Raw genomic sequence first — 14,165 nt, forward strand, 5'->3', positions numbered from 1 at the left:
CAACTTTCAATTTACTGCAAACTAACAACTCCACTTCAGGTTACAGCATAACTGGTGTTTCATATGAAGACACTTGAAACTACTAGAATTTGTGAGTTCCATGAGTCTAAGACAGCCCCCAGAGTGCCTTGAGGGCATTTGTGCAGAGGAATTAAATCTTATATTCTCTGACACTCAGAATTTAAAATGTTATGAAATAAGCATGTTGCTACATCTTTCTTTTGTTTTAAAGTATTTTTAAATAAAAGTTTGACTGCCTCAGGTGTCCAGAAAAAAATATGAATAACCCTTTGCCAGATAAAAACCTTTCAGGCACTCCAGCAAAGACTCAGAGGTGTTGAAAAACTGCCAGTGCCTTTCACGCAGCTCTAGCAGTATCTGTGGATAAAAACTGGAGTGAGAGCCAGGTGATGGTGGCGCACGCCTTTAATCCCAGCACATGGATGGATCTTTGTGAGTTCGAGGCCAGCCTGTTCTACAAGAGCTAGTTCCAGGATGGGCTCCAAAGCTACAGAGAAACCCTGTCTTGAAAAAAACAAAACAAAACAAAAACAAAAACAAAAAAAACCTGGAGTAAGGTCTACTCCATGCTAGCATTTATCTTTCCTAAAGTCGAAGCTACTAAAGCACAAGTTCCCCTCTTTCTCCAGCTCTTATAACTACAGATGAGACAGGGAAACGAAGTGTTCATATTTGAGACTTAGCAACTGAGGAACGCTGGTCTTTGAGGTCTTATTTTTCTTGATGCAACTATGTCTCATGTATGGTAGTTTTCAAGTGTTGGCATATTGTTAAATACTCATTGGTCATCTCCTCGACATTAAAAAACAATTATCTGCCAAAGGAAAGTAATCTAGAGGAGGAGCAAGGAAACACAAGCACTTTGATACTATGCTACTTCTGCGACTCTCACTGACAATACAGTGCTCCCGGACACAACAGTTAAACCGGCTCCATCACTGCTTTTTCATGCAAATACAGAAACAAAACACAGAGACGTCATGAAGGTCATCATTCTTACTTTTAATTTGGGAAAAATATAAAATAATCTCGCTTAAAGTATTTAACAAAACACAATTCAACACAAAATCAAATGGTCAGGAAAATCTCAAGCATTAAAGCAAAAATTTAAGTGGGACTTTGCTAATTTTTCAGCCCAGGGCAAATAAAAGTTCGAGTCCATATTTGGTTTTTGTTATTTCTTTACGATTTATTGTAACTTACATTTTTCAACACAACACAATTCATAAGGCTTTTAATCTCTAAGGTTTTAAAGTATTATATTAAAGACATTAATAAAAATTATACCCACTTAAATTGTTAGAAAATTGTTTATAGACATATTTTTGAAAGGGGAAGTAGTAGGCCAATGGTGTGCTGCTAATTACTGAAAACATTAAATCAGCCAAACACATTGACATTTCATTGGGTCTGTGCATGTTCTAAATACCCTGGTTAAGTTGTCAGAATTAAATGTAAGAAGTTTCTTGAGAAAGAACTGAAAATAGTTAAGAACTTATCTGCTTGCTAAATACAGATTGTCACGGTGACAAGTGACACTCCTAGAACTGATGCTGCTGACACACAGTAGGAATGTCAGGTCAATCAAGCGACAAAACTCTAAGACTGACACATTTTATTGATAAAGAAAAAAAAAGCCCAAAACCAGAGTTACTAAAAAGGCTAAGTCCTTTGTGACAGTAAGGAAAACTACAGACATTGAAGAGACTCCAAGAGTTCACTAACCTGGCAAGAGATACCACATATGCCACTGTTAACCACTACTTAAGAGCAACATGGCTGACATGCCTTAAAATACATACTTGTACTTCTGAAAGAAGTTTGGAGCTTCAAAAAGTTTGGACCACTCTGCCTTACTCAGCAAAATTTCATCTGTGATAGCAAGACCTAAATTAAAAACATATTAGAATATTTGTATGTTTCAACCTAGCAACATAGAATTTTAAATATATTTTAAACATACTACATGCATTCACTATAATCTTAAACATTAGCAATGGAAGGTTTATTTCACGTCCTTAGAGCACATTTTACACGTTTTTCAAAAACACTGCAAAATTTTCTGAGAACCACATTCCTGGTAAAGTGCCATTATTAATAAAATGTCATGCTCACAGGAAGGCTTGCTCAAACAGAAGCACAGTAGTTACCTGAAAGAAAAGTCACCCACATAATGTTCCTGACTTTTTCAAACAAGTTATTGCTATCTCTAATAGGCAAGAAGCTTTTCCTGTTAAAAAGCTTTCTTACGTGAAGTCAAGAGTTAGTCAACTTAAGGCTGAATACTGTACACGGCCTTCAGCCACCTTGATTCTTTGAGGAATTAAGATAGCAATTAGTAATAGCTTTAAATTTAAAATAAACTGGGGCCCAAAGTCAAGGGTCTTCTCAAAGGCAGGGTTTTGGGCCCCAACTACCCTCCAAGTTCTTTCCTGGAAATGTAAATCCCATCCATCCCTTGTGTCACTCATGAAGGCTATATGGCATCAACTCTGACGACACAGCCTTCAAAGAAGCCACAAGTACACATCTTAAGTGTGCCTTCATTTTCCAACAATTCTGCTTATAAAAATTGTTACTCTGCAATATGTGATCAAAAAAAATGAACAAATCCAGTTTGGCAATTCAGTTAAATCACACAACTAGCTAACTGTTGGGTTTGTAACAGTAGGCAGACCCTTCGTGTATAAAGTAGAGCAGAATCAGGAAACACTTACCTTGTTTAAACTCCTCAACCATGACCATCCGTGTTGAAACGGACACATTGTACGTGGAGTTCTGCTGTGGGTATGCTGGTGTAATTATAGGCATAAGATGGTACCTATCACTGGGGTTTACCTACATACAACAACAGCCAATCAGTTTCTTCAAGTATATATACAACAGACACTTGGACTTTTACCCCTTGTTAAACTGAACCAATGATTACATTTTACTTCATTCATAGCTGGAGTTGAGAAATAAAAATCATGTCAGGAGACTGTTTTATAGAAACTTTTTACAGAATGAGAGATCTAGCCAATAGTCTGTTCCCATGCTGGAGGCATGACTACCTTGAAACCTGACTGCGTGCACCTGCTGGGCAAAAAACAAAGCAAAACAGAAAGATGTAGTTGTAAATCTATTGCTTTTCCTTATTCAGCAGCATAAATGAGGATGCCTGCAGAATTATACTTTTAAGTGTTCTTACTTATAAAACTCAGTTTAAATAAGATTGGACTGACCCTCCAAACTTTCAGCTACCAAAAGCTTACGCTTTTGCACAGGGCAAAACAGCTCTGGGCTGTTGAGACAACAGGCTGATTTAGTGACTGCTCATCTGTACACTAAAGAGTTCATCACCACAAAAGCAACTACAACTCACTCTCCCTTAAACGCCTTCAAGCTTAGGCGACATGAAAGCGCAGTTTGGGGCTGAGCCTGACTGAAATTAAAAGGCTTTGATACTGTAATAAATAACAAACTAATTTTTAAAAACTTGTAATCTCAAAAACCTAGAAAGTTTTGATTTAAATTAATTCCTTTTATTAATTAATCAATAAAGCTCATGTTACTAACATCTAGAAAGTATAGGCAGTAAATGCTATGTGACACTTCTCAACAAAACGGATGCTCTTCCTTAGCCAACACACTTCTGCAGCTCTGAAGTATCTAAACATCTTTTTACAATTATAGCACAGGCACTGCAATAGTGCTTAGGAGCCATCTGCTACATAGAAACACTACGCAAGAGCTTTCTACAAGTCAATCTTAACAAAGTACTTAGATCAAATAAAAAATATACAGGGATTTTTAGTATCCTTTTATTATTTTTTCAAAGCACAAACACCCACAACTTTGACTTACAAAATAGTTCTCTATGGAAAGCGCTGTTAGTAAAATCTGTACCGTGTACATTAGACGTGGTTTACAGGGTACATCATTACACTTCTCACACCAGGGGACACTAGAGAGCAGGTCATCTAGAACAAGGGTACTATGAGTGTATCCACTCATTTGTAAGGACTGGGCGGCTTCCTTGAAGTTTATGCAGGTGACTTTTGTTATTGAACAGTGTGAATTTGTAGGGGAAAAAATAATACACTAACCCTTGGGTCCCACACAGGCAAATTAAGATTGCATTCTTCAGGCTGTTTCAATAGCACTGGATTTGGCCATTCCCTGTTCAAAAAGATTGTAGCACTTGATAAGACTACTGGACATTAGCATCTAAACGTATTTTGTTAAACATACAGCATTTGTGAATGTGACCCTATTTTACTCACTTGGCATATACACCAGTCTCTCAATCCTTTCTGTTGACATAGTATCTCTCTACAAAATTAACCATTTGATGTTTTCTCAAACTCATGGCAAACACCTGCTCTGTCAGAGAACTGATAAAGCACTATGCAAATAAAAAAGTGTCAATCTCAAAACATCTAATGTGTTCACCTCAACCTTTAGCAAGGTTAATCCCATTTAGAGAAAAAAGAATCCTGTCTTCACACTAATTCCATCCACGGACATATGAGAAGTTACTTCTGACTACAGTCAAAGTGATAGGAAAAACTGTAAAAGTCAAGGACGTTGCTCCCCATATATTACTATATAATACAGTGAAATGCTATTTCTTTTACTTAATAGAGATCAAAGATGAAAAATGTTTGTGTATCACCTTTGGAGAAGTTTTAAGTCTTTGATCTTATCACACCTCACTCTTTGTGACAAAGGCAAAGCAACAGAACTAAACTGGGAAGTAGCCACTGTAATTATAAATTATATCCATGAGTCTAGCTGTTACAAAGCAACTACAAACGAACAATTCTTTTTCACAGGGAAGAAACGAAGGAGTTGAAAATATAGAAGACAAATCTCTTTAAGATAATCTGATTAAAACCCTAACTTTTTGGGTCAAGGTAACCAACACAAATTGGCAATGTCTTGAACTTTTCCTAAATCAAAATTCAACATGCACATCCTCATTAGGAAAATATAACGAATTTTTCCTGGACTAAGTCTCAAAGGATTCAGCAACTACATTATTTTTTCAATCACTTAATGTATTTTTTTAATTCTTATAAAAAGTGATACTTTTAAGGTTTTGCCAAGACAATGAACAGCTGGAAGTAAGCAAAACGCAACCACAAAAACAATGTCCAAGCATTTAGAAGCATTCAAAATGAAAGTAGAATAGAAGTGTGTGTAAGTTCTAACCAACCTATCAACGCATGAGATCAGCACACATTACAGTAGCTAAAGTTCAGAGTTTATTAGGAGGATAGGCTCACACAAGTAAAACAGGTATTATCTGCCTTATGATCCTGGAAGAACTAGGTTAAAGCAATGGAGTTTAGGTCTGCCTTTTCATATTCAATGTCTCTTCCCAAATGGCAGCTGTATCTTGAGCTAAAACTGGTTTGTTTTTTTTTGTTTTTTTTTTTTTTTGGCGGGACTGGTGACTGAACACAAGGCCTTGCATATGCCAGGCAAGCACTCTACCACTGAACTACACCCTCAGCCCACAAACTAAAATTGGAATCTGAAACCAGCTGTAGAAATGTCATAGAAATAAGACTAAACTTCAGTGTCTACAATCAATTTTATTGTAATATAATCTAAAAACATACCATTTAGAAAATACCAAGAAAAATTTATGTACAAGAGTGGATGCTATTGCATTTGGATAAAGCTGGCAAGTTCTTGCTACTAGCATAGCCCAGGAAACACCACCGAGGAAACCTAATATATTGGAATAGATGTTGTGCCCTGTTGATAAGGGAAAAGCAAAAATATAAGTTAGTGTTAAGAAGAGCTTAAATGTTTTTAATAAGCTAGCCAACAAATTCTGAACTCACGTTTGGCCCACAGTTTGATGGCTCTCAGAGTTAACCTGAAGTTGTCAATGTTTGGTACTAGATGTAAAATCTCATCGGTTACCCTGCAACCTGATTAACAGGAGTGAGAGAAACAGAACATTAAGCCATCAAAGGAATTATGATAGTGATAATTTTCTAAGACTATCCTCAAATTAAAACCTTATTTGGCAGAATGTGATTCAGTAGTAAATCAAGTAGTTATTTCCTGTCCCAAGCATCATCCTAAACCAAAATTAACATACTGTGGTAGTTAATCTTGCAACTAGTAACTGAAACTTTTTCCTGTCCAGATGCCCCAAGCATCTGGTTGTCCCAAAGTACTGGTAATGAGCTATTCTAGCATTTAAAAGAAGAAAACCCCTCTCTCTCATCTGATAACATTATGAAGCAAATATCAAGTGCAAATTAATGAAGGCTACACAGTAAAACCTCAATTACTAGCAACATTACAAATGTCAGTATTGCGAGGATACCATTAATAACAGGAAAAACTATTAAGATCATCAGTGAGCAAATAAACTACCAGACACTGCTCTGTAGTCTACCACGAAAAGAATGTTTTATTGTATTCATAATACATTAACAACAGGCTACAAACACCTTCATTACAAAGCATACATTTTAAAAGCTGTTATTTACTATTTAAAAAAAAAAAAGAAAAACTTCCTCCAACACCACAAAGGGAAGCAGACTTTTTACATACCATTAAGGCTTCTTATGCATCTTATATCTAGGTTTTTAAGCAGACTGTCATCTCGTAGGTCCAAATCTTCTGGAATAGTCTGCAGTGCTAATCTTGCAAACAAAATATCAATCTAAAACAAAAAATAAAATCTATATTCCATATCTGTCAAACTAATTTTAAGGCATTTCTATATTAAAAAATTCTTAAAGCCCTTTCATAACCATGAACACTGCAATGGCTACAATGGCCTCACAAGAAGCCCAAACTGCACACACAGACATTAATCAGAGGCTAAAGCATGCAAATGGAGATAAGAACTAGAATTAACATATACTACACGTCATTTCAACTATAAGAAGTCTACTAATTTTGCTAAATGCATACACTTGAATTAACTTCTGGTTTATCATCTGTAGGAGCTGTAAGCTAGCTGCATATTTAAAGGGGCAAAAATGGGGGATAAGAACTTTGTTAGGAAAGGTAGTTAGTCCCTTGTTCTGGTGTCTGCCTCTCCTGCTGCTTCTGGGGAGCACAAAGGCCTGTCTAGGGTGGAGCAGATATTAGCTCAGAAAGGAGCTCACATAATCACTTATTTTCACATAAAAAGAAAGCAAAACCAGTAGGTAAATTGGATGTCAGCTTATATTTTAATTATAGTTTTATTTAAATACTGGCTATAAATATTTATACAAATTTAATTTGTAACCAAATTCGTAACATTTTGTCTACTTATTAGAATCAATAGTTTAACCTTTCATAAAAGTTAGGCATCCTATAACAATTCTAAAACTAACTCCAACTACAGAAAAATACCAGCAAGTAATTCTTTCCGTATCTCAATTTTATAATCAGCAACATTATCATCAAGTCACTATTAACTTAACAATAGAAATAACTCTGCAGACAGCCCTCTGTGCTCCCCAGAAGCAGCAGTAGAGGCAAACCACCAGAACACGCACTAAATCTGCTGCCAAAGTAAAGTCCTGCTAGCTCACACTACCCCGTCTTTTAAAGTACCTATGCAAACTGACATAGAGAGAAAAGCTCCTTCAAACACAGACCATGTACTTATTGCCTGAATCAGAACACAAAATTCACATGTGAACAAAATATCAAAAAGCTGCTCTGCAGCAGCTCCAGCCCTAGACCCTTCAGTCCAGTCCACACTGCAGCAGCTCCAGCCCTAGACCCTTCGGTCCAGTCCACACTGCAGCAGCTCCAGCCCTAGACCCTTCAGTCCAGTCCACACTTACACTTGCTGCTGGAAAAAGACCCTAACAGACATATTCTACAAAAACAGGCACGCTCTTCCACGACAAAAATTGTTCGTACCAACCAGCTTACAAATTCTTACTGGCAATCAAATGTTTATCTACACTGACCAAAATCCAGGACAGTCCATACAAAAAGCTGCCTGCTAGGACTAGACCTTACCTCTATTCCATCAAAACAGAGTTTGATGACTGGTACAAATGCCTCTTCAACAGCCTGTGAGAAAGTAAACAAGTTTAGTTCCTGAAGCTTCGTAAGTCCATGACATGCTTCCGCTACGTTTTCCCTTAGTCTGTCTGGGCCAGGGTCTTATTTAGAACAACCTGGACTCAAAACAGTCACTCAGTTGAAAATATCCTGAACTTCTGATCCTCCTGCCTCTAATCCCCAAGGGCCCAGATTACAGGTGTGCTACATGTGAGTATTATTGGCACTTGTTAAAATAAGGAACTTTAAATTGTTTCAGGATAATTTAGCTGGGAGTAGGGAGTGGGCAGCAGGAAGACAGGAGGAAAGGGGAATTATGGTGAGTATATAAAATGAAGGTAAAATTTAAAATTAAATAAATGAAAGATAATTTAGCAGAATCCCAACAAAAAAAATAAGTTCTTAGCAATGAAATTTAACACTCAAAATCCTTCATATCTGTCATAGTATGTCAGCTTTTTCATTACTTATCCGCTTCTATTTCCTAATCCCCTCCTCTCCCCCTCTGTGTTTACTGAGACTGGGTTTCTCTGTAGCTTTGAAGCCTGTTCTGGAACTCACTCTGTAGAGCAGGCTGGCCTCGAACTCCCAGAGATCTGCCTATTTCTGCCTCCTGAGTGCTGAGACTAAAGGCGTGCAACCCCCCTCCCCAGCTATTTACTAATTTCTAAGTATAGGTTTATCATTCTAGTTTGTTATAAAATACACAAGGCAAATGCATGTTGAGTACTCAAAATGGCCTGGAAAACTGGAATAGCTCAATTAGTGATTCCTCTACCTCTAACATAAATTTCTCTCAAAGGACTAAGTGGTATCTTTTTAACCCTTCCTCTCTTGCCCCAATATTTACATACTCTTAAGTCTTTTACTTCTTCTTGTAATTTCAATTTATCATAGAATGAGGTGAAAAAGTCACTCCGATCAACATGTCTTGGTGCAACACACAATGCATCAATATCAGCACCTTAAAAAATAAAAATTCAACCATTACACAGTAGTACAAAGAAACTGCCTTGTTATCTTAACAATAATGGTATTTGATATTAGTTGACACAACATCAGCAAGCTCTAGAACTTTATCCCCTGACAAACATAATCAGTCAGTGGAGAAAGGCAATGCTAACTAATTGGTATGCTTTTCTTCAGACACACTGTATTCAAATTAGACTTCATAAACAAGTCAAAACAAGGATGAGCCAGAACTTTCCATGCACTTATCCATGGTCTTGATGTCATTCTTAAACAAACCACAAGTTGAGCCGTGTTGGCAAGTCTTTGATATCAGCACTCAGAAGCCAGAGGCAGGAGGATCTCTGTGAGTTTGAGGGCAGTCTGTTCTACAAAGAGAGTTCAAAGACAGCCAGGCTACACAGAGAAACCCTGTCTCAAACAAACAAACAAAAAAAACTCCACAGTTTTACTGGTACATAGAGCGCTCTGCTGAAAAGCAGTAAAACTAAACTTGATCAAACAGAGAGATCTCCATGGAATCAGGTCAATTCTCAAGACTAGATATCATACTCAAAAAGTCACCTGAAGCGCATCCTGCAAGGCGCACAGGACGTATCAAAAGTAAACATACTATAGCTAGACAGAGCAATAAGACAAAAGAAAATAGAGTGCCAAGGCATTCACACGGTTTAACAGTGTGACCTCTTCCACTTGAGTTGTATACACTGGTTCTGTCTCCTAAGACTCTGACTCGTATTTTTGAGAGTGAAATTACTTTAAGGAATAAATAAGACAATGAAGATTAAGAATTTAGTTTCTGGAGGCTGGTGAGGTGGATCAGTAGTGCAGAGCACCAAACATTAGTTCCCAGCCTACATGGTAGCTCACACCAGCCCTCTAAACCCCAGATCCAGGGGGTCAATGTCCCTTTCTGGCTTCTGCAAGTACCTGTCACACATGTGGTACACATGCTTGCATGCTTAAGAAAAGTCATACATAGACAATAAAAAAGTATTTCTTAAAAAAGTTACCCTTTTCAAAAAAAAGTTAATATTCAATGTGATCACCAGTAGCTACAGACCCATTAGCTCAGTTTTTGCTAAGCTGTATTTTACAATTTTACCAGCAATAAAGAAATGAGGACAAGAAAACGACAACTTTCTTGGAGCTTGACTTTTCTCATAGCCAGTGTTACTCTTCAGAAAGGAAGAAGGAATCTACAGAAAACTGTCCAAATAGGAGCGGCCCTGCACCTACACTTCCCAATATAGCAGCCAGCCACATGCTGTTCAATACAGAAAATATGGCTTACTCCAATGGTGAACTGAGTTATTACTTCACTGCATCACGACCATCAGGTATAGAAGGCTCTATCTGAATTTAAAATTCCTTAAGGATTCTCACTTCCTTGCTAATTCAATCTTGTGTATGACTCATAAAAAACTATCATAATCTTAAGAAATAAAAGTTTATTAACTCAAAATAAGTAATTACCTACCTTTGGTATGTACTCCTAGTCTGTAAGATCCAAACGTAAAAATTTTTCCTCCAACATTTTCAATTACAGATTGTGGAAGATTCTGTAGAACAAAACAATGGTTGTCAGCAAAGCCTGGGGGACACCACTTCAAATGATGTAACAGCTGATTTCTGAGTTTTGTCAATTTAGTGTGTTTGTGAGGTTTCTGTTTGTTTTGAGACAAGTTCTTAACTGTGTAGCCAGGCTGATCTCAAAGTCTCAATTCAATCTACCTGCCTCAGAATCGCAAGCCCTGAAACTATAAAATTGCTATACTTTAACTACACAAAACTGGGATGGTGGCACGTACCCGTAATCCTCAGCACTGGGGAGGAAGTAAAAGAAGGGTCAAAATTCAAGGTGTCTCTCTCCCTCTCTCTCCCTCTCCCTCCCTCCCTCCCTCTCTCCCTCCCTCCCTCCCCCCCCCCACGCACACGCCCCTTTGGGCCAGCCTGCCTAGAAGATACCCCATCTCAAAGAATAAATACATAAAAATAGGTTCATCAAGACCACTCAGTGCATAAAGGCACTTGCCACTAAGCCTGACAACCTGGGTAACTAATCCCAGAGGCCCATATGGTAGAAGGACCCACCCAAATCAGGCAAATTGTCCTCTGACCTCCACACATACCACATGCACAATAAATCAATGTAATAAAAATTTGAAATAAAAATAATAATTGAGATTCCCCCCTCCCAAAATTATGATATCCAAAAATATTCATAGGAAAACTGAGTCAGGTACCAAGTCATCACAGAGAGACCTTATCAATGGATGAAAAATCATGCACAGGCCTCGCCTTATGAGGCCTCATTTTCATCAACTTGCAACACTCGTCACAGAGCCAAGCTATTCACAGAACACAAACCAAACCAGAAAGGAATGAAACTCATTCTATTAAGCCAAACAATTTTTCTTAATCCTCGGGCTCGTCCTAGGAAGACACACAGAAGAACTATCAACGCTTCTGCTCCAGATGTCCAGAAGCTAAGCAAGGCTAATCTAAACTACACAGCAAGATCTTCCCTGAAAGAATAAAGAGCCAGTATTTGGGAGGCAGAGGCAGGCAGAGCTCTATGAGTTCAAGCCAGCCTCATGATCTATAGAGCGAGTTATAGGATAGCTAAGGCTACACAGATTAACTCAAAAATCAATTAAAAATAAAACTATAAAGACCACCAACATTTAAATAAATAAGAGTTGTTAGTTCAAATAGGGTATGGTATCATGCAACTGTACTCCTTGTACTTGGCAGGCTGAGAAGAGGATCGCTATAAATTTCAGGGCACTTTGGGCTGTCTATGGAGGGAGATCATGCCTCAAGAAACAAAAGAATCACTGGTTCAATACAACACTAAAGATTTCTCAGGCTCACGAACTGGACAGAATACTGTAAATATTATTGAAAGTAACCTAAAGATCAATAGCAATCACCATGAAATTCCAGTAATACACTTCACAAAACAAAAGAAAAATTCTAAATTCATCAGGAGACATAAGATGCATACATACTAGCCTAGGCAATCCTACACAGGAAGAACAATGACAAAAGAACCGTGAATCCCAATTTCAATTTATATTAAAGAGCCAACAGCAAAAACAGAATGGAACTGCCTTAAAACACACAGAGGACCAACAGAAGACCTTAGAAGTAAACTCACAGCTACAGCTTTCTTTCAGCACAAATTCATATTCTTGAACCAGTGTTGCACCCAAATGAGTAGTTCTGTAACTGTCCTCACAGGTTCTCTACTATCAGTTTAATTATGGTTAGTAACCATACGGAAGGACATTTTTGGCTAGCTTTCTGAATAACAAAATAAGCAAAAAAAAAAAACTACGCAGGTTAACACAAAAGCTACTAGTCCTATCTTTATGAAATGGAACATTGGCAAATAAGTTCTAAAAATTATTAGCTTTAAACTTCTGATATTTCTACCAAGTTGGGCTCTCTTCTTTTTTTACTGTGCAACCTGCTTCAGTGCTAGCAGCCTAAGGCAGAAAGACTGAGTGACGGGAACAACATTTTGCATTATTAGCACGGGATACTATTAGAGGCAGATGATGGAGCACCATAAATCCAAACCCATCTATGATCATCCACAAATATTTGACAAAGGTATCAAAATCATACTATAGTAGTAGTTGGATCCCTTTTCACACCGTGTTTAAAAAAACAAAAAACTGTGAACGCCTTAATATGACCTGAAATTCTGCAACTACTGCAGAAAAATGGAATGCCTCCAAATACAGACGCAGGCAAAGATTTTCTGAAAGACTCCAAGATATCAGGAAATAATACTGGCAAATAAGATTTCATGAAATTAAAAAACTGTGCGAGACAAACCAGAGTGAAAAAGTCAGTCTACAGACGGAAGAAACAGCTTTCCCAACTACTCTTCCCACAAGATTAAGATCTTGTATGTAGAATTTATTCAGTCATAAAGAATAAAATTAGGGCCGGGTGGTTGTGTTGTACACCTTTAATCCCAGCACTCAGGAGGCAGAGGCAGTGGGATCTTTTTGAGTTCAAGGCCAACCTGGTCTACAGAGTGCATTCCAAGACAGCCAGAGGTAGAGAAACACTGTCTTAAAAAATGGAAAAAAGAAAAAGAATAAAATTAGAGGGTTAGATTAACGCCTCAGAGATAAAGAGCAATGGTTGCTCTTGCAGAGAGTCAGGGATTACTGTTCCCAGCATTCAACATGGTGGCTTACAACCATCTGTTTCTAGAAGATCTTACCCTACTCCACTACTAGCACAGACATGTGAGCAACACACGCAAAACATACACAAAAATAAATCTTAAAATTTATGCATTAATTAAATATCTTTTAGATGAAAACGGATGGAACCAAAGATCACTTTAAGCAAAATCAGCCAAATGCAGGCTAACCATATTGCATATCATCTCATTTGTGAATCTAGACAGAGACAGATGACACAAAGGCAAATGGGGGACTTTTTGTGGTGAAGATGACTAACAAATGGGGGTCGGGGAAGATGAAGACAGTGGAAGGTGATCAAGCCTAACAGTGCACACGGATGAAAACATTAAATGCAAAGCCTCTGCTCTATGTGCTTACTAAATACAAGTAAATAAAGCACTGGTTCAAGAAACTCATCAGGTCCTCCAGTCCCTGGGAGGGAAGAACAAAAGTACCCATGATGGCAGATGTGGTGCACATCCCTGCAATCCTAGCACTGCCTATCACCCAACACTATGAAGGAGAGGCATGGAGGTCCAGGGCAGTCTTCATGAAGCCCGTTCTCAATAGACAAGCAGGCATAGCTCAAAAAAAAAAATAAAATAAAAATAAAAAAATTCAGTTCTGACCAGGAATGGTGGCAAATAACTGTACTCCCAGTATTAGGAAGGTAAAAGCTAAGTCAAAGTCATCACACTACTTAGGTAATCAAGTTCAAGGCCCACCCGGGCTACATACTAAAACTATCTCAAAATACAAACCAGTTGTGGCTTTGTCTACTTGACTACCATCTAAGAAAAAAGCTCTTCAATAAATCCATGCTTCCTACACAAGGATAGTACCAACTTCAATGAAGAAAAACACAAGCTTGGACACTTCTTGCTCAGCTCATAAAACTTATTTTTCCAAATTTTCTATTGAAAACTTTGTTAGTAAGAAATG

General features: G+C 37.7%; 1 protein-coding gene across 4 annotated transcripts in view; it reads right to left on the reverse strand.

Annotated features, from left to right (window-relative positions):
- Positions 1 to 14,165, reverse strand: part of Papola (poly(A) polymerase alpha) — a 52,234-nt gene that overhangs the window by 22,180 nt on the left and 15,889 nt on the right. For all 4 annotated transcript variants that reach the window (XM_075947730.1, XM_075947728.1, XM_075947727.1 and 1 more), the window contains 9 exons: positions 10,493 to 10,574; positions 8,898 to 9,007; positions 7,999 to 8,052; positions 6,583 to 6,694; positions 5,859 to 5,948; positions 5,631 to 5,769; positions 4,110 to 4,182; positions 2,739 to 2,859; positions 1,824 to 1,908 (listed from right to left, as the gene is read on the reverse strand). In XM_075947730.1, the coding sequence (XP_075803845.1) occupies positions 1,824 to 1,908; positions 2,739 to 2,859; positions 4,110 to 4,182; positions 5,631 to 5,769; positions 5,859 to 5,948; positions 6,583 to 6,694; positions 7,999 to 8,052; positions 8,898 to 9,007; positions 10,493 to 10,574 (866 nt within the window). The remainder of the gene's footprint in view (positions 1 to 1,823; positions 1,909 to 2,738; positions 2,860 to 4,109; positions 4,183 to 5,630; positions 5,770 to 5,858; positions 5,949 to 6,582; positions 6,695 to 7,998; positions 8,053 to 8,897; positions 9,008 to 10,492; positions 10,575 to 14,165) is intronic.

This window comes from Microtus pennsylvanicus, chromosome 14, assembly GCF_037038515.1.
Source record: "Microtus pennsylvanicus isolate mMicPen1 chromosome 14, mMicPen1.hap1, whole genome shotgun sequence".
NCBI classification, from domain to species: Eukaryota; Metazoa; Chordata; class Mammalia; order Rodentia; family Cricetidae; genus Microtus; species Microtus pennsylvanicus.